The sequence below is a fragment of the Acomys russatus genome, chromosome 15 (genome assembly GCF_903995435.1).
Source record: "Acomys russatus chromosome 15, mAcoRus1.1, whole genome shotgun sequence".
Taxonomy (NCBI): domain Eukaryota; kingdom Metazoa; phylum Chordata; class Mammalia; order Rodentia; family Muridae; genus Acomys; species Acomys russatus.
The window spans coordinates 35,925,352-35,945,958 of record NC_067151.1 but is presented as its reverse complement, the minus strand read 5'-3'; the positions used below and the strand labels follow the sequence as shown (position 1 = coordinate 35,945,958).

The 20,607-nt window shown below is 41.0% G+C and overlaps 1 protein-coding gene and 1 long non-coding RNA gene across 2 annotated transcripts in view; one reads left to right on the top strand and one right to left on the bottom strand.

The window, feature by feature from the left end:
- Positions 1-20,607, bottom strand: part of Med12l (mediator complex subunit 12L) — a 309,618-nt gene that overhangs the window by 22,639 nt on the left and 266,372 nt on the right. The window contains exons 35-38 of the mRNA XM_051157205.1: positions 19,951-20,112; positions 17,930-18,292; positions 15,979-16,135; positions 8,476-8,708 (exon numbers count right to left, since the gene is read on the bottom strand). Coding sequence (XP_051013162.1) covers positions 8,476-8,708; positions 15,979-16,135; positions 17,930-18,292; positions 19,951-20,112 — 915 coding nt within the window. The remainder of the gene's footprint in view (positions 1-8,475; positions 8,709-15,978; positions 16,136-17,929; positions 18,293-19,950; positions 20,113-20,607) is intronic.
- Positions 20,138-20,607, top strand: part of LOC127199264 (uncharacterized) — a 43,554-nt gene continuing 43,084 nt past the window's right edge. The window contains exon 1 of the long non-coding RNA XR_007831926.1: positions 20,138-20,457. This is a non-coding gene — a long non-coding RNA (uncharacterized LOC127199264). The remainder of the gene's footprint in view (positions 20,458-20,607) is intronic.

Below are 20,607 nucleotides of genomic sequence, written 5' to 3'. Positions count from 1 at the left end.
CGATTGCTAAACTGTCTGGTGTGTTCCAAAGTGAATAATACACTGCAAACAGGCACCTTGTCTACAACATAGTCTATTAACTGTACTCATTAAATTCCGAATCTAGGAGAACAGCAAAAAGCAGGATAAAAGGAGAGAAAAATATGGCTTCCTATTTTTTGTTTGAATATAAAAAAACAAAAATCTTTCTTTTGACTTAAAACAAAATATCTTGTATGCTGTAATATCTTTTCTCCCCAATATTAAGACGAATGATTATCAAATGTTTCATACGAATTGTTTTCTTTCGGACAACATTATCAACCTAACAATAATAATGTTTAACTCAAACTTTCAATGAATAAAATCCTTACATGCTTGCTTCTTCCTAAGTGAAAAGGCTCAAGAAAAATTAAGAGTTCAGAAGCTCCTTCCAAACTCTGGTTTACCAAATCAACTATTAGAGAAACTTCCTATGCAGCAAGTATGTAATTACCCAAATATTTTCAAAGTTGGAATGTGCAAATAAAAGTATTACACCAATACAGAATATATTACCTATCAAAATGTCACAAAACAAGTTGACTTAGACTCACATCTATTGCTTCTATTCCAGTGTTTCATGGATTCCTATTGTAGGTTGGGTACCTGATATAGAAACCTGATAGTAATTTAATGCAGAGTATACATTCTTGAAGAGCTCAGGCAAAGCAAAAGAGATGAAGTATTATAACATGTGCTCTCCACCCCGGAACGAAAACAGAGATGACGAATTTTGCTAAGAATCTGGAAATAGGTAGCGAGTGGGATGTGACAGTATGGTTATGCAATAAGGGTATATTACCTAAGCAGAGGTCCACTGTCTTGCATCAGCTGATAAATCACGCCACACATTCCTCTATTAACAATGCAAATCACCACAGAGAGAAGCAGAAGTTCAGGAACAGAAAGATCCAAAACTAAGCCTTGGGGTAGAGTTACACCCCTGTCTGGGCTTCTGTGGTTGCTCGGGGTTTCCACACCATACACGAACATGATAAAGATCAAGAGGCCACCAGGAGGTAAACTCTCAGAAATTCCATTAGGTTTCTCATGGTTTGTGCACTCAAACACAAACTGAGTAGTAATGACATGAAGTGTGTAGTTATTACCCATCATAGAAGAAAAACCTACTTTTTATTTTCATGTCCAAAGGACAATGCTATGAAAGTTTACCTTAAAAGAATGAAGAAAGAGGAACTGATAAAAGAAAAAGGAACCGACAGGAAGGTGTTATCTTTAGGCTGTCAAAGTCTTCTAGAAAGGAAACAACAGAGTTACAGAAGTCCTACAGAAAGGGGACAGGAAAAAAAAAAGAAAAACAGCAGAAAACATAGGTAGTATTTTTAAGCCCATTATGCACATAGGAAGTCAAAACACAGGTTCTATAAATTCTTCATTAGTTTATGCCAAGTGACTGGGGGCTCTGATACATAATATAGGAATATTCTTGTGATAAAATAGTAATACACCCTGAATGTTAAATGGGGGTTATTAGACCCAGATACTTGCTGTGACAAAAGGATTTTGGGACCCCATTCACTAGGCTCAGGACATCTGGGTCACACTACATAGACAAGACAGGGAATAAAACAGTCAGTAGGCCACATATTACTGGATGAAATTAATTAGTTCTAAGCCCAAGAAATATAAGTGAAATACAGCATTAGGCTGATCACACACTCAGTCAACCACAGTGAACAACAGACATAAATTTATAGTACCATCATTGTTTACAGACTGACAGACTCTAGAAATAAACAACTAATGCCCAGGTGACTGTCCTTGCTTCATCACATCACACTTGTGTTCCAAGAGATGCCGGTGACTAAGATGGTCCGGCTTTCACAAGCCTCCTGAGTTCTAGAGATAGACACACACACACACACGCAAAAAACAAACAAAAAAGAAACCCTAGAGCTTTGCTTTACTAAGTATCATGCTGAATGAGAGGAATTTCCAAGCAAAAATGATCAACCCTTATCATTTTAGGTATCGGTGCGTAAATCACTGAATTTGCTTGCTACGCTGGTCCTTGGTTCCAACATCCACCTTCATAACAATGTTTCAATTCTTTGTACTTTATCCCAATTTTTGCCCTCTTCCATTAAAAAAATAATGAGCTACGTACATTTTTCTATATGCTAGATCTTGTCACAAATCAACTGTTTTATGCCAATGCCATCGTTCAGCGGAAGCACAACATATTAATAAGTAAAAGCCCAAATTTCAGGTACATGGCTTCTGCCAAAAGACATGGAGTAACAGTGTACATCATTTGTATTGATTCAGTTGCTGACTCTTCCTGGGTTCATACCTGTATTGACATGTGTCTAAGTGACACTGAGTAGATACATTAATGTTAAGTATAAAAATTCATCAATTCTTCAGTAAGACTGTTTTGTCTAGCCTTAACAAAAGACTATCATTGGAAGTATGCTCAGTTCACATGACCTAGACATTTATGTAACAGAAAATATGAATGCCAAATGCCAATTTAAAAATGGATAAATTTTATATCATCAGGAAAAATGCAATGCGACTCAGATATTAGCAGCAAAAATAATAAAGTACAGAACAGTAAAATACATGTGTGGCATCATTTATGTACTCTATCAGATCTCTGAAATAATGCAGGAAAACATTCACACTGACGGGAGTCAAGGTATGCAATGAAAACACCAAGCATTCAAGGGAGTGGTCTGCTTAATATAAAGGGAGGGACATGAGAGGAAACGCAAAATAAGGAAAAGCTAAGATGGTGGATCACTGTTATTTAATAAAACAACCCGAGAAAAGAACATGGTATTTCTTTTGTTTGTATTCTTAAAATATACAACTGGAGAGAGAATGGGAACAGAGGAAAACAAGCACAAAAACAAGACAATATATTCCCAAATGATAAAACCTATGCCTAAGGTATGAGCTCAATCACTGAGCCATGGGTGGGGGTTCAGTTTGAATGGCCACAGCAATCCACAAGCTGCTTAGGTGTAAAGTCACAAACTGACAGTTATCAACCACTTACCAGCTCTAGGAGACTCTGCTTTTGTCGTCCTTCCTTTCATCAACTACCTACCTCAATAATTATAAGTTTGCTTACAAATTCTTATAATGCTTGCAATGACCAGGCATCTCTTTTCCCTGTCAAAGATCTTCTCTTTGTGATCATGAAAGTGATCTATTACCGAGAGCCTATGGTAAACTGCTTTCTGCCACTGCCCTTGTATTTCTAATATAGACACTCTGGCTTCATTATTACAAACAAGGGCAAAAATAGCTTAATACACCGAACAAAATCAGGACAACATAATAGCACAAACGGAAGCATACACTTTTTTCTTGAGTCAAAACTAAAGATTCCTTTGGTGAATCCCTTCCTAAAGTGATTAATATTATAGTGGTGGGAAAAGTTTTGACTGCTAGAGGGGAATACTACATGTAAGAAACAGGTAAAGAAAAACAATTCAAACAGACCTTGTATTATAGTCAACATTCTATATGTTATGATACATCTCCTAGGACATATAGAAAATAAAGTATGCTACATCTAACATGGAAGCTGAAATGAGGCCCTCTAGCGTCCCATGACAGGGTTTAGATAATAAATACATACTGCTCTAGGAAAGTAAAATGACTGTCAGCAAATCAGATAGAACTGCTCTTATTTAATCCATTCTATTGCTGCCACAGAGCAAATGTGGTAATCTTATTAGATATAATTAATGTAATCATACAAGTAATACAACTGATATGTTTTTTTTATCACAACTGATATGTTTTTATCCACGCTTAGTGAGAAATGTACTTAATAAAAAGGGTAAGTGTTAAATAAGCAAGGTGTAAGCAGAATGCTAATAAAACAGTAAGATGAGTATAGTATCTAACATCTCTGAGCACCTACTAGGAGCCAGCCACTGCTTCATGGGTTGCTGTCTGCATCAAATCATGAGTTTCACAATCACACTAGGCCTGTATTGGCAGCAGCTAATCGGCGAAACTGAGAACAAGAACAGAGATCAATCCCTTTCTCGATGAAGTCAGAAATGGAGCAGAATGAAGAAAAAGAGATTTTTGTTTGTTTGTTTGTTTGTTTGTTTTGTTTTGTTTGCCAAACCATCTTTGTTCATGTTGGGGGAGGGGGAGCTCTTGCTGTAAGGGACACTCAGATATAATTATCGGCATTGCATCAAGTAGTTAAATTCAAACATTTTGGTGCTCCCCTTTCTGATCTCTCTTCCTCTCCTCCTCTCTCTCTCCATAAATACCCCAACTCTGTCTCTCCCTCCCTCCCCTCTTTCTCCCCTTAAGTCTACAGGGTGTCAAGAGCTGCTTCCAGTAAACCTGCACTTATATGTCATAACTTCTTCCTGCCCATTAGCTCATTCTATTGTTTCAATCAATCATTGTGGTGATTTGAGTAAGGATAGCCCCCACTTGCTCATATATTTGAATGCTTGGTCATTAGGGAGCGGTGCTACTTGAGATTAGGAGGTGTGGCCTTGGTGGAGAAAATGTGTCCCTGGGAGTGGGCTCTTCTCCTGCCTGGGGATCCAGGTGTAAGAACTCTCAGTTCCTTCTCATGTCTGCCTGCATGTGCCACACTCCCTGCCACGCTGATAATGCACTAAACCTCTGAACTGTAAGCCAGCCCCTAGATGTTTTTCTTTATATGAGCTGCTGTGGTCATGGTGTCTTCTCACAGCGATAGGACAGTGACTATGACAACTGCCTATTAGGAAAAGTGGAGGGGCCCACCATCCCAAAGCAGGCACCTGAACACCATACAGACAAGGCAAATGTATCTTGTTTGTTTCTTCGGAAGGGTTCCTGACCATATGGCTGCATAACTATGTTTTCCTCTCTCTCCTGAGAGGGGTTGGAGATTTAGCTCAATGGTAAAGCATTTGCCTAGGCAGTTGCATAAAGGCCTGGGCTCAATCTCTGTCAGAGCCCATCTCCTCCCTCAGCCAACACATGGTGAAGAGTGGCACACACAAAAAAGCTGATCTGTTAGGAAACTGCTGGATACTTCAAAGTTGTTTAATTGTGGAAGAAGGTGAGAGGCTGGCTACACTGCAAAGCTGATTTCCTACCTGATGAAGACATTTAGGTCCTTGAAGGATAAAATAATTAGGACGAAGAAGAGAAGAAAACAAAGTCAAAGTGCTGGCACGGAAGAATTAGTAAGAAAGCACACAGCCTCTGTGTATTTAATCAGCACTATTCTGCAAGGGACAATTGACACTGAGCTCTGCTTGAGTGGTGGGAGGGAGCCACCAGAGGTGCCTTTTAGGTCACAGGCCTGCATGGATGTCTTTGACTACAGGTCTTGGTAAACTCCTCGGTTGTTCTGGCTTTGGAGAGGGAACCTGTAGAGGAAGGCATATTCACCTGGATGCCAGTGACCTTTCCTCCAGTGCTCAGAGCCACTCAAAGCTGAGTTCAGCAGTGACAGTTTGAAAGTGGGCTACAAGTAAGAAAAGCTCCGAAATGTGACAAAAGAGCAAGCAGTTGTTAAAAAAAAAAAAAAAAAAAAAACAAGTGGGGCAAATTTAATTAGGTTTTATTTACTTTAAAATGGAGACAAGTTCATTTTAGCTGAATGGTTTATCAGTTCTTTGTAACATTTTGAATTCCCTCTTGTTGGAGGTTGGTCTGATGCTATGTGTATTGATGCTGGCTTGCAAAGTCTAACTGCTGCCCTGAACTTTGCCTCCCTGATTGGCTGAATAAAAGGCCTGCACCTGGGCAAGGCAGAAGGAAGAGGCGGAGCAAAGGCTCCAGGGCTTTGAGCAGACAGAATCATGGCAAGGAGAGGCAGAGCGGGAAGAACAGAGAGCAAAGAAGAGAAGAATCCATGGGGTAGGAAAGAGCCCTATGGCCCAGAGGAGGAACTCTGAAGTCCCACAGGAAAGAAATGGCCCAAATGAACAACCTTAGCAAGTATTTAGGGATTATGGATGGGAGGTTAAATCAAACAAATATTGAGAAACAGATAGCAGGGGATGGAGGCTGGACAATAAATGAAGATAACTTAGGAGGGACTATCTGCCCTGCCCCAGGTGAAAATAGGCTATTAAAAATATATCAGGAGTCAGGGTCTTTACTGATTATAAAGGCAGGTTAGTTAATACCACTATAATAATTATAAGCCTAATAATAACACATTTATTAGGCTATACATTAAAACAACAGCAACATCCTAATAGAATTTGAAGCAAGAATGATTCTGTCTGCTTATCCTCTGAGAAAGAACAGCTAAAACTTTAATGAAGTTTTAAATGGCTTCAAACATGTTGCCTATTTAAGCAAAATGTATGTATGTATGTATGTATGTATGTATGTATGTATGTATATAAATATAAATATATATACACACATAATGCATTTTTTCCTCCAGTTCTCAACATTTGTGTGTAATAAGCAACTCTGGCCCATCCTACCTGATATCCAAGAGTTTAAGCAGTTGCTGAGTCAGGGAATAACAAGCCCATAATAACATCTGTTTACCATCCTCACACAAGCTCAGCTTAAAAAGGCAACTTTTAAGACTGCACAAAGAATCTCCTCACTTCAGCTTCTTGTCCCCAGGCAGAAATGAAGATGTATTGAGTTATGCAGGAGGCAGGTGTGATAACGCAAGACTGAGGTAACGCAAAAGCATGGGAACCATGGCTACTGTAAAGTTTTCTTGTTTTTCTTAAGAGCAGGGCGCACATGTAGGCTGGCGAACACATTTACAGTTCATCACAGAGTTGTGGTAGGATCTAAAATGCGATTGCATTTAAAGTGCTCATCACTGTTTGGGCATGGTAAGTGTTGGCATTCTGCTCCAGTCCGCCTACCCATGATGTCATCACTTACCTGTGGGGGCTGACGGGTATGGGGGGGAGGGGGGGTGCGGTTTGACCCTGCCCAGGGCCATATAAAAGGACAGACCCTCCACATGGTCTCTCTCTTCCTCTCTCTCTCCTCTCTCTTTCTCTCTCTCTCTCTCTCCCTCTTCCTCCCTCTCTCTGGGGTACCCCTTTCCCCCTTTTCCTTCTCTCCCCATGCTCATTTAATAAACTCCTCTACAACATAGTATCTACTGCCTGGTACCTTCTTATACCTGATCACCTTATCTTACTGCCTTCATCTGTAATCATAACACTGGTGCCAAAACAAACATAAAAGTAAGTGCTCTGTTAGTTTTTATTATCAGAACAGTGCGACTGGAAAATAAAATACAGAAACTAGGAAAAGCAGCTGCAATCGTACGTCACGCTACACTCAGATGCCCCTGCATGGAATCACAGGTTTCACGAGTCTCTATTAAGGTAGGTACATGTCATTTTCACAGCTGTGTACTCAATATACCCGTAGCGTAGAAAGAACAGTGACTCATAGGGCATAAACATCAGAAACATGAATCGCAAGCTACACTCAAAAGCCAGCCAGGCACATGGTGAGACACTTCTTTAATCCCAGCACTCAGGAGGCAGAGACAGGGGGATCTCTGAATCCGAGACCAGCCAACCTTGGCTACATAGTATGTTCCAGACGAGCCATACTTATATGGTGAGACCCTATTTCAAAACACCAAAAAACAAAACAAACAAAATAACCAAAAAACTTCCACCCCCGACTCCCACCCCCGTAAAACAACAACAACAACAACAACAACAACAACAAAATAAAACAAAAACAAACAATAAGCTAAGCAAACAAACAAAAACTACATTTACTATCCCTGTGCCGGTGTACACTTGAGGGTTAAAGTGCTTACCGAGCATGTCCAGGCCTCTCGGCACAGTCACTAGCACTTCACACATACACACTGTCCACTGTTTATAACGTATTGTTTGGTACAGCTTTTTTGAATTAAGTCTTAAAGCAATGAAGGAAGAAAACATAGGGCTTTAGAGGCACAAAATCAAAGTGCTAAGCCCGGAGGTGGTGGCACATGTCTTTAACCCCAACGCTTGGGAGGTAGAGGCAGGCGGATCTTGGTGAGTTTGAGGCCAGCCTGGTCTACAGAGTGAGTCCAGGACAGCCAGAGAAACCATCTTTAAAAAAGAAAGAAAGAAAGAAAGAAAGAAAGAAAGAAAGAAAGAAAGGAAGGAAGGAAGGAAGGAAGGAAGGAAGGAAGGAAGAAAGATGGATGGATGAAGTGCTAAAGTGAATAGAAAACATTGCAATAATTATTATGTAGAATGGAGCCTGGGAAAGTCACCTCAAAGGTTAAGAGGCTTACTTCTTCTGAATGATTACAGAGTCCTAAGCACTTTTGGCTTCCTTGCAAGGTCAATATGAAATACAAAAGAGAAAGAATATTCAAAAACCTGTACAAAGGAAGCATCCCTCTGTCCACACATATACAGAGCTATGCATGCGGTAAGATCATGCATCATGCCCCAATCTCAGTCCTAGTTAGAGGAGGGCACCGCATCAGGAGGATGGCTCGGGACAAACCTGTTGGAAAGGTCGAGTCTGGGCTTGCCTGAGAAGCCGTTGTTGCTGCTGCTGCTGCTGTTGCTGCTGCTGCTGCTGTAGAAGCTTCATCTGTAGCAGCTGCTGCTGAGACGTGACTGCATGAAGGGAAGGTGGCTGCAGCATGGCGCCTGAGCGTCTCTGCAGCATGTTGGACAAAGCCTGCTTGGTATTGGTTGGGACAAAGGAGCCTGCAGGGTCCAATCTGGAGCCACCTATAGAAACAACCAAAAAAAAAAAGAAGGCTTTTCAAAGGCAACAGGTGTTCCTTCATCACACTTTTCTTACTTTATGAGCAAGATAGAAAATAATATACTGCCCCGCCAACTCTGAGCATTGACATTCTGTTAAGAGCTTTGTAATTTCCTTAAGATAAAAAGCAATGGTATGCAGGTATAACAATACTTTAAAACTGCTACATGGGGGCTGGAGAGGTTAAGGCTCAGAGGTTAAGGGCACTGACTGCTCCTCCAGTGGTCCTGAGTTCAACTCCCAGCAACCACATGGTGGCTCACAACCATCTATAATGTGATCTGGTGCCCTCTACTGGCCTGCAGGTGTACATGCAGGCAGAGCATTGTATGCATGATGATAAATAAATGATAAATCTTACAAAAAATAAATAAATACAATAAAACTGCTACATGAAGGCTGCACTTCAGTGGATAAAACGCAATGCCTGGAACCAAAATGAGTCGGCATGAAACAGGTGGTGTGGGGGGGGGGGGGGGGGGTAAGCCACGCACACGACTCAGGAACAGTGCCTTATACTCTATTTGGCAAAGTTTCACCAGGCATAGAACCCTCTGTAGTCTAAGCAGAGCTGAAGGCTGTGTTTGTTTACCTATTACCTCAGCAAAACTGACAGGCCTACTTTGGAAATGGAGAAACTGGAGAGGAGCCTCTCATTGGAGAAGGAGGAAGGACAAATAACATCAAAGTTGTTTGATAAAACTTCATGGAATTATACTACTTTAAATTTTTTTTACCTGAAATCATATACAACACCTATATACACCTTCAATTATGTCACTTAGGCTGACAATGCTCCCCATAAGAGCCTAGACTCTAACAAATAGCCCAGTACCATGTATGAAAAATCTCCATTCAACTTGTTGGTTAGGGTCGTACAAATGACTTCAAAACAAAATAAGCCATTGGCTATTGGCCCTGGTTACCTCTCAAGGGCTAAAGACTTAGGGCATAGAATGTAGATGGTCTGAACTGGATTTAATGTGAGAGCTTCCTCCTTCCTGTGGTCTAACTTTCATAGCACCAGAAAGGACTATGAACCACAGCAGTGTCCAGCGTGGCAAGATAACCAGAAAGGTGGAATGGTGGTTTTCATATGTTGGTGGTTATTAGCAGCTATTGGATTTAAGGAGAGAACTCACACATGGTACCAGAAATCTACCCAACTACCATGGGCTAGCCAGGTCATGGATCTCAGACCACCAATTAGCCAGATCAGTCTACTTCCTTACTTTCTGAATTTTTTTCCTGATGAACGGTAGTTATCACCCTTCATCAAAGAAGCTGCTCCTTACAGCAAATAGAGACCAGAACACACACACACACACACACACACACACACACACATACACACACACACACACACACACACACACACAAAAGCAAACAAACAAACAAAAATACCACTGGACACAATTCAAGAGCTTAACAGATTGTGGGAGGCTAGACCCACCAGATACATCTACAACATAAATCCTGTATCTAAGGCTCAGGGAACATCATGTTTTAAGGGCTGGAGGACCAGGAAATCTGATCTGAGATAGCATCTCCTACCTAAACAGGACCCAAACAGTGACAGTATCAATAAACATGGTCTCATCTCTAGGCAAAAAATTACAAGAAACTAATGGCTGCTGACAGAGGAAGACTCACCCTCTCCCAGGATTGAGGCCACTAGTTAGTTATCCATTACAAAGTGGTCAGCCCTGAAATCATATACACACCAACAACAAAGATGGACTGAGCATCTTGTACCTGTATATTTGTACATCTGGGTTGTGCGTGACAGTATAATCAAAGAAAAGGAAGCCATCAATGTGAGAAGTGGCTATAACATAGGAGGTGTTGGGGGGAGGAAGCGTGGGGGAAGGGTTGGAGTAAGGAAGGATGGGGCAGGAGGAAGTAAAGGGAAGGAGAAAGCAATAGAATTTAAATTAAAATATATTAAAAATAAAGAAAATGCCTATTGTATAAAAGAGAGGAAAGAAAACATTTTTTTAAAACTTCAAATGCTTGAAAACTTCAAGTTCTACAAATATCTCTTTGATCATGGTTGCTCAAGAGACTAAGAAAATCCTAAACATATTTGCATCTATAATTTGTTAAGGACTTTATAAATTAGAAAAAGCTACTTCTACAATGGGTGGATTTATAGGAAATGCCAATCTTTTCCTCATAAACAACCTATATTCTTCGACATATGCAAGCAAGAAGAATTCTAAGCACATATCTCGCAAAAGACGTTTCTTTTGCTTGTCTTTGTTATTTTTAAGCAATGTGTCCAACAGGAAGCATTTTAAAGCTGCTTGATTGGGAGCCGCCCTTCAAGACTCGGCACCACCGCTGGCAATGGGGGCACCAGTCACTCAGAGGCATAGGAAGGACATTTGAAAGTAACAGGAACTGGGAACTGAGTAACTCTGTCTAGGCCTGAAATGCTACTAACGACCCACAGTGCTAACCTGAGGACGATGCATTCCTTACAGGAAAAGGAAAACTGTACATAAGACTGCAGTCTACTTTCTTTTACTTTTTCAAAAAATGTATTTTATTAATTTATTCATATTACATCTCAATTGTTATCCCATCCCTTGTATCCTCCCACTCCTCCCTCCCTCTCACTTTCCCCTTATTCCCCTCCCTTATGACTGTGACTGAGTGTGACCTCTTCCCCCTGTATATGCTCACAGGGTATCAAGTCTCTTTGACGGGCGGATCTGGGCCCAGGGGTCCTGCTCAAACTATGGCACCAGCTGAGGGCAATACGTGCAATAAACTTCCTTTACTTTTCTTAACTCTTCTATAACCTTGCACCTCTGAGTCAACCAAAACCCAAAATGTTATAAATCTGTCTAAAATCATCCGGGTAGTTCTACTTGGTGATCTGCCTTACCTTCTGCAGAGTGCTATTCTGAGCTTAGTGTTTTAAGTTTTCCTCTTATCTTCTTGAATCATTCACACTGACATACACAGATAATAAGAGTACTAGCAGATGGCTCGTAACGGCTCCAACTGGACTGTGCCAATGCTTCCGGGCAAAGAGCTGCTCATGCGCTCCTCCAGGGCCCTGCCCGAACCGCAGACACTACAGAGCTGACTGTTCTATCCTACCTCCCCAAGGCAGGTCAGTTTCCCCAGGTTCAGCCTCCACAGGAAAATCTCTCCCACCTTCCAGGTCTGAGAGCTGAAAAGGCTTACTGTTGTCCTAGGGGACAGTCAAAGACTGAGGACATTTGCCCCCCAACCAAGTCATACAGATCGCCAAGGACAAGAGCAGGCTGGCTGTCCAGATAGCAGTCAAGTCTCCGCCATTTTAAATAATACAGAGGTCAGGTAGATTATAATCCTGCTCAAATGTATTTTTTTTTTCCCCCCAGATCTCCATTGGTGTTCAGGGCTAGCCTGGGCTTTCACAGCAGCAGTTAAGCAGTTAGGCCTACTTCAGTCAGTTCCCTCTTACAAGGCTCTAACGTGTTCAGTCCACTCATATGTAAAAATGAGGCCTTGCTTTACCAGAGCTACTAGGTCTCCTGCTGAGAAAGGCAGAATCATAGACAGGGTTACCTCCTTATAGGCTTCCCATCAAAAAAACAAAACAAAAACAAAAACAACCCAAAAAACAAGCTTCAATGTGAAAACAAACTCCAGCTATTATGCTGCTACTATTAACTAAAATTTTACTTTTTACTCTTCTCTTCTTTAAAAGAACTTGACTTGTGATCACTGCTCTCAGGGATCAACCCCCTATGTCTCAGGGTAAATGATTTGATGCAGGGGGAAAAACAGTTTAAAGTTGTGCAGGTCTAAGGAAGTGATCTGAGGTATGGAGATACAAATTGTGAGGGTCTAAGGAAGTGGGGTTTAAGATATGTAAGTATTGGGCTGGAGAGATGGCTCAGTGGTTAAGAGCACCACCTGTTCTTCCAAAGGTCCTGAGTTCAAGCCCCACCAACCACACGGTGGTTCACAACCATCCATAATGTGATCTGATGACCTCTTCTGGCATATAGGATTATATACAGGCAGAATACTGTATACATAATAATAAATAAATAAATCTTTTAAAAAATGATATATAAGTGCAGGTGGAAGAAGTCTGAGGAAGTAATTTAAGGTGTGTGAAACATGAGCCTTAAAGATGCTACTTGACTTCAATAGTTTAGAGTTCTGATAAGGTGGTTATCTGGCCTTGGTAAAACACTGGCTACTGTTACTATAGTTACAGGCACAAAAACTTCAACTTCCTTTATTTGTTTTCTAAATACAGACTTAAAAGTGCTTCTAACTGTGCTGAAAATTTCTGTCATGTATACACACACACACATCCATATATATCATATGTATGTATGTGTGTGTGTATATATGTGTACACACACACACACACACACACACACACCCCTCTGGACAGAGGTGAAAGAGTGTTCATGCTTTTAACCCAGAACCATCCATCTGGGTACTCAAGCTTTGCTATGCTCAAAGGCATGAGTCTACTCCAGCTGTTTATAGATACTTGGTAACTTTTTTTTTTTTTTTTAAACACAGAGCATTGCAAACAATGGTAAAGCTAATATATCTAAAACTTTTATCTCTTTTTGCAAACTTTAAAAAAATTCACGTGAGCTTCAGAGAGTCCCAGCTTTACTCCACAGGGCAAATGGACTCCAGATGAGCACTCCTGTCAGTCTACAGGTTAAGCTTTCCTGCCCACTGCCTGCCCCTGGGGGTGGGCTCTTTCCTTCCCCTAGTCTTGAGGCCTCTTTCTACCACCATCCCTAAGTACCAGGACAACAGGCCTGGAAATTTCAAGTGTAATAGCCAAGATAAGGATTTCCCCTAAGCTCCTTAACTTTACCTAGTCTTTATCTGCCAGCGAGGATTTCCATTTATCTGAGACCATCCGGTTATCAACTGAGTCTGGCGAACTGCTCCAAAAACAGCATGCCTGCACCTAGTTCTACAGAACTGATGAGGCCCCGGATTGCTGAAAACTGATATAAATCGATCCAGCCAACGTGACTGCTTTCTGTCTCTTCAAACTGTGTCAGCGAACCCAGATGCTTCTGGCCAATGCCCCCTACAGTGGCCTGAATCCTTTTCTCTCCTAGCCTTTGAACAGTAGGACTCCAGCCTTCCGGGGACCCAACAACATCATCCTAATTTCAGCTGAAAAACATTTACAGAAGAGATTACAAAAGGCTGGAATGTCAGATCCAGCAGGAACTCCAACTCCCCGACTTCCAAAAGGCAGTCCAAATATAGAAGAACTGAGCTCAGCCTGGACCATAGAAGACTTCTTGGTCAGATAAAAGACAGCATTACTCAGGAACTTGGGAAACTGGTTCCCATCTACCAAAAGGAGTCACTTCCCTTACAAGTGGCAGAAGGGATATGTGGCCACCTGCGGTGCCTATTAGCACATCTCACTGGCCTTCTGGACTCAGTACCTCCCTCAGTATCACCAAGTACAGTCTAGCATTCCAGCACTTCTCACCTCTACCTCGTAGGCTTCCCTCCCCCAGATACTCCGTACAGCCCTGCTAATCTGACTATGTTCTCTCTGCTCCACTCCTGCCTCTCTTATGCTGTTTTTTCCATTCTCTCACCCCTGCTATTCTCCCCTCTCCAGCAGCTATCCCTGGCCATGTGCTGTCTTCTCTCTGCTCTGCAGTCTCCCTGATGCCTGTGGTGGCTGTTCTTTCTCTCGTGCCTACAGTAAAGACCTTCCCCCTAACCCATACGATAGAATGGTCATGTTGTCAGTTTATACAGCCTTCAAGTCCTGAACTCAGGTGTTCCTCCTGCCTTGGCCTCCCGAATACCTGAAACTATAGGCGTGTATCACCATATGCTGCCAACAGTCTATTACCTATAGAACACTGTTACGTACACTAGAACAAAAGCACCTGTCTTCCCAGAGCTACAGTCTGGAGTATGAAGGTAAGTGACCATGGAAACCACTTACGCTAATGATGCTATACAACAGAAAGATGGGAGGGAAACACAGAGAGGAAAAGGATGCACATTACAACTTTGAACAGAGCAGCTGGCTGGGTTGGACCTCACTATGGAAGTAGTATCAGACTAAACCCTTTGGAGGCAGGTAATGAACCCTGCGGATGGGAAGCACCAGTACAAATATAAGGAGGTAGGAGATGGTCACATCATGTACTGAACCCGTCTAGTGTCTGAGCTATGTTCTAAAGGCTGTAAGTGTATTTTTCATTAAATGTAAATGTATGTGTATATACATATAGGTAAAATTTATGAATATATATGCATGAGCACAAAATTAATTTTTTTATCCTATAAAAACATTTTTCCCACTAAATTAATTTTTAACTAACAAATATTTTTATCTAGAAAAATATTTACTTGGATTGTAAGATGTACTTGGGTCTTGAACCAAAGCAATACTATAATCAGGAATAATTACTACGAATGTGGTAGTTTTCAGTGTTATTATGTAAATTTACTTGCCAAACCAAACTTCTGAGCTGCTTCATAATTTAACTATAAGATTTACAATGAAAAAAAAAATATGCCTGGCATAGTGGAGCATACCTTTAATCCTAGTGAGGCAGAACCCTGTGAGTTCAAGGCCAGCCTGGTCTACAGAATGAATTTCAGGAAAGCCAGGGCTGTTACACAGAGAAGCTCTGTCTCAAGAAAGAAAAGAAAAGAAAAGAAAAGAAAAGAAAAGAAAAGAAAAGAAAAGAAAAGAAAAAAAGAAAGAAAGAAAAGGAGGAGGAGGAGGAAGGAGGGCGGGATCATACAACACTGATCTTTTAAAATACAAGTGGGAATTATAGCTAATAAAAATACCTGCATATTTTATAAGCATAAAACTTTTATCAACTTTCTATCTGGTAGCTCAGACTTAGGCATGCAATCTCCTTCCAACAAATTCTACAATGCACACATGTAATTCCAGCTACTCATTAACTCATTACTAAAGAAGACAAGGCCTTGCTCTGTTGACAATGCTCAGTGATTTTTCTGTCTCATCCTCTACTATAGTAGCTGGGACAAGAGGGGCAAGCTAGGAGGTCTAGTGAAGCCTTACCTTATATTTCAGAAGAAGAAAAACAAATGGTGAGGGGTAAGGATTATGAAAATATCAACTGAGTACTGGCTTATCCAAATTCTTGTTTTGGAGAGGATAACCCTTAAGAGCAAGGAGCACCCCAAGTGGCTGCTCAGCGTGCTCAGCAGTGTTACCTATCTCATACCTACCTGGATTTAGGGATTGATTCTGCAGGAAAAAGCTGGGTTGCTGAGGCTGGCTCACGAGGTTGTAACCCCACAGTGCGGGCTGTGGGTGATGCATCATTTGGGAGGACATGGGTGAGTAATTAGGAGGCACTCGGTATATGTTGTTCTGTTGGTATTCCTTCAACAGAAACATTTTTTAAAAAATTAGCTTCAATGTACTACACATCGTTAACCAATATAAATTCTTCCTATTCAGTGATCTGAGATGACCCCATCCCAGAACTCAAGGCTATTCTTTTAAAAGAGAAGAGAAAATAAATCATAAAAAAAAAAAAAAATTTTTTTCCTGAAAAATACTCATTTGGATTAAGTTTTCTTTCTTTCTTTCTTTCTTTCTTTCTTTCTTTTTTTTTTTTTTGAGTTAAAAAGTACTTAGCTCAAGAATATTCACCCTGCACATACAAGGCTCTAAATTCAATCTCTGTTAGCAGCTCCTCACCACCATCACATACAAAAAAGAAAAGTATATTCCTTGCAACAGACATAAGAAAAAAACAAAAACAAACAAACAAAGAAAAAAGCCAAAAGTGCCTATCTGATACCAACACTGAACAATGCATGTAACTGAAAGAAAACACCTGTTGCAGAGACTATTGCTGGCCTCATCTTGGAAGTTCTTAACGTTGGGCCTGGATAGGAACTGTGCCAGAAAGGCCCATAGTGCTTCAGAATTACTCTGTGCCTAGACAGTATCTTACCCACAGTTTTCAAGGCAGCACTCAAAATAGCTAGCCAATCTCCAAGTCCCCATGCCTTCTCCTCTTTATACCAGGTACAGACTCTATAAAAAAATCACACCTGAGGGTCTCAACTCCCTATCACCTATCCTTTTTCTGGGATGGCCCTAGAGGATTAAAGGACAGTGAAAATCTCAGTATCCTTCAATTTCACGAAAGGATGTAATCCAACTGGGAACAGGGAACCTCAGGAGGCGGGTTCTGAGTATATTTAGTTAAGGCTTTTGCATCCACATGGCTTGGAGGGCCAGGAGGTCCCGGGTTTGGGAGAGAGCACTGGTATTCAAGGAGCATCTGAAAGTGACAGCACCCGTCTGTAAGTGTATCAATCACCTAAGAAGAGCTATCATTTAGGATGAAGCGTGATTGAGTGTTGACACAGGTGACTGTAACAACAATTGCTCATGAACTCTGAGCGCTCTAAGTACTTCCTCCCTGCCAAGCAAGAGCATCCTGCGTGCTATGAAAAATGACCTGCAACTTCTCTCGCAAGTAAAGCCAAGTAGTGCTATTTTAACCCAAACAGAATGCTATCTTAAATACTGCATCTCATAAAATAATTTCTGAGTTATCATCTAGTAAGCATCTGGTACTGGAAAAGGAAGAGGGGAAAGTGTGAGATGGTTTTAAGCTAGGTTTATTTTATAGGATCTGAAAAATATGTAAAAGACCACTTAGGGGGTAGAAGATACAGCAGTCAAGAACAGTGTCTCAGGACCACTCTGGTGGGTAAACCACATGCGAACTCACTCAGTGAAAAGTAGAACGAACTTTTTAATGCTACCTCACTGTAAACACCAACCAATCAAAAATACGATATTCAAGCATCCTTATTAATAAAGGTGTTTAAGAGAGTGGAATCATACGCCTCTGAAACATTAAAGTTTCAAACCCAGGGAAACTATGAGGCTTATTAACTCACTATTATTCGCTACTGAAGTTTAAAGTTAAATAGTTATTAAAAGTGGAGAATGGAAAATCAGAAGCTTTAAATCTGTCACTCATGAGAAGTCACGGAGTAACACTTCATTTATGAGTACAGAAGCTTGTTAGGGCGCTGCGTATCAGAAAGCCAGTGACATCATTACTACGGTTTCTAGGAGTACAATTTGGCCATGGGTAAATCCCGTCCTAGATTCTAATGACCCGGACTTTTCCTTACATCCCCCACTCACATCAACGCGGGAGCTTGACTTTGTCTTACGCTTCCTTCCCTTTGTCTTCTTCTCCTCGTCAGCTGTAGTTTTCCCTTGATCTGACAGCTCAGCTGATTTCCTTTCTGGTTCCTGAGAAACTGGAGATGTGGGCTCTTCCTCTTCCTCCTCAGGAGGTAGGGGCAGTGGCTCGAGGTAGTAGCTTCGGGGCTTCGGCATGGTGTGTGTGTGGTACAGAAGGAAATGGTGCTGTTCCTCATACTTTATAACCTTCCGGTCCACTCGGACTGTGCCAAACCAGGCCCAGGACAGAGGAGCCGGGTTCTTCTGACCCTCAAACAGGTCCCAAGGGGACACCTTCTGCTTCGTAGAAACCTGAAGACCCTGTGAGAAAATAATGTTTCCTGACAACACAGTTTGGTCCTGTTCCCAACTCACAGGACAAGCTTGCAAGAATGCAGTTAGAACGAGCTTAAAGACAGGAACATGTAGGTCACATGAACTGGAGTTCTGAACTTTGGGAGTTCAGCTCTCCACTTCCTTGTACCACCTGATACTCCCTTGAGGCACTGAAAGGTAGTGTAGAACATTTTACTATAAAATGACATTTTCTCACTTGAGAAAAAGTACTTTCCTGCAAAGTTGGCCTTATAATATGAAATTATAACCATCTCAGGAACCTATTATTTTTAAGATGATACAAAATCTCAAAGTCATTACGTAGTTTCCCTCTGACTGCAGTCATATTCACGTCAATCTAAGCTATACAGACTCCCTTTACTACGTAGACTTTCATATACCTAACATGACAGTCTCTGAGTAAAATGTTATGAGTGAACGTAATTACAGAAACAGATACAACACAAATCAAGTCCCTCAATCCCGAGTTCTCACTACTGGTGTCTAATGAGGAATTCAATTCTCTTTCTGAAAAACAGACCGCTTTTATTTGTAACATTAGTTGGTGACATTTCTTGCTACCTTCTCAAGTATACCAATTCAAAGACATTTCTCCTCAAAAATGGCCAAGGTACCTTCCTTTCAACTGCCCTGGATGTGAGCCCACATCTTGCCTGTCTTCCTCTTTTAAGAGCAACTTATTCTAACTGGTGACCAATAATGTCACCACTCCCTGCTGTCTGCCATGTGATGAACGCATGTTCCTGAGTAGAACTCACATCTCAACGGATCCTGGATGTCTGCTGCTAGAGAGGTCAAACTGCCCTGAGCGTGACTACTGGCCTGTTCTTTCTCCATGGCCACACTGCTATGGTATTTAGGTCACCTCTGAATACTGCTTTCCCTCTTCTTTCTTGCCTTTATTTAATTCCCCCACCTGTCCTATACTTCTCAGCACAACTCTTACCCCTTCAAAGTAGTCTGCGCATCAACTATCGCGGGAGCCCTTCTCTGGCTTCCTCTTCCCTGCCTGACTTGACTGCTTCTCCACTCAGTGTCTCCCAATCCTCTCTGAACCATGACCCACAAATCCCATCGCATTTGAAAGTTGCTGCAGAGTGACTGGCTATTTGATGTGCCCTGAAAGAACAACCGGTCATTCTGCTATTTTAAAGAGCTTTCTAAAGTGTCTTATATAAAACAACTGTCTGTGTAATATCACTCCATTGAGGATATGTGGTGTTGGTAACGCTTAGAGAAGTTTTATTTAATATAGCTTACTCAGTACTGAAAATTATTTATCAGTCGAAATTTTTCTTGTATAGGCATACTGATTCCTATCCTGAAGTAATATCAGAATTGGTTTTTACTTTTATTTTTTATACTAAGCTTTTACCTAACCTTTTTGGTAGATTCCAGAAACGTACTTAAGTCCAGATAAGCATTTTAAATGGTGATCTTCAAGGATATGGCTTCATTATGAGGGCAATAACTAGTATGCTTAGATGACAAAATTATATCCTTGAAATTTAAGAAATTAAATTAGGATGTTTTGTATATCCTCAAAGAAGGTAAGAAGAGTCACTTGGTTTCTATACTAGATATATTTACATATGAGGAAAAAAAAAAACATTTACTCTTGCCTGTTTTTTATCGATGGAGTCAAATCCAGCAATTTTGTTTCCCTTTGTGTCGATCAAAGAGCCCATGGGTTCACAAGTGATAACATCGCATGTCTGCTTTGGCAAAGGTAGCAACTGCCGAACTTTGTCAATGCTTTCCGACCGCTTGTCTCCTAGTTCTTTCTAGAAGAAAAAGAAAAATCATAAAAGCAATAGAGAAGTGAGGCAAAACTTCTGACTTTACAATGAATGCAAAAGTTAAGGAGAAGGAAGTTCCCCAATGACACATTTCCTTTTTTTAGAGCTAGTGTGTCTTTAACCCACAGCACAGTCTATGGACAGCTGCAAATCAGACTGATGAAATGTTTCATTTCTTCTATTCAAGTAGAAAATAGAGTACACACAAAGGCAGTCTTGTTATACAAGAAATATCAGAATGCTGAAATGACAAAACCGCAGTGTTATTTGCAGTCACACAGCAGGAGCTGCAGCACGGACAGTTTCTCCTATCCAGGGTCAGACCACAAGGTAACCATCAGTTATTTTGTTGTAAAGTCTTCAGATTATGTATTTATGATATGTATTTACCATTTATTTCAAGGGCTTAGTGGGTTATCAAACGGGTCAGATTCACAAATTTAATGCAAATGCTCATTTTTTCCACTTGCATGTGCAAAT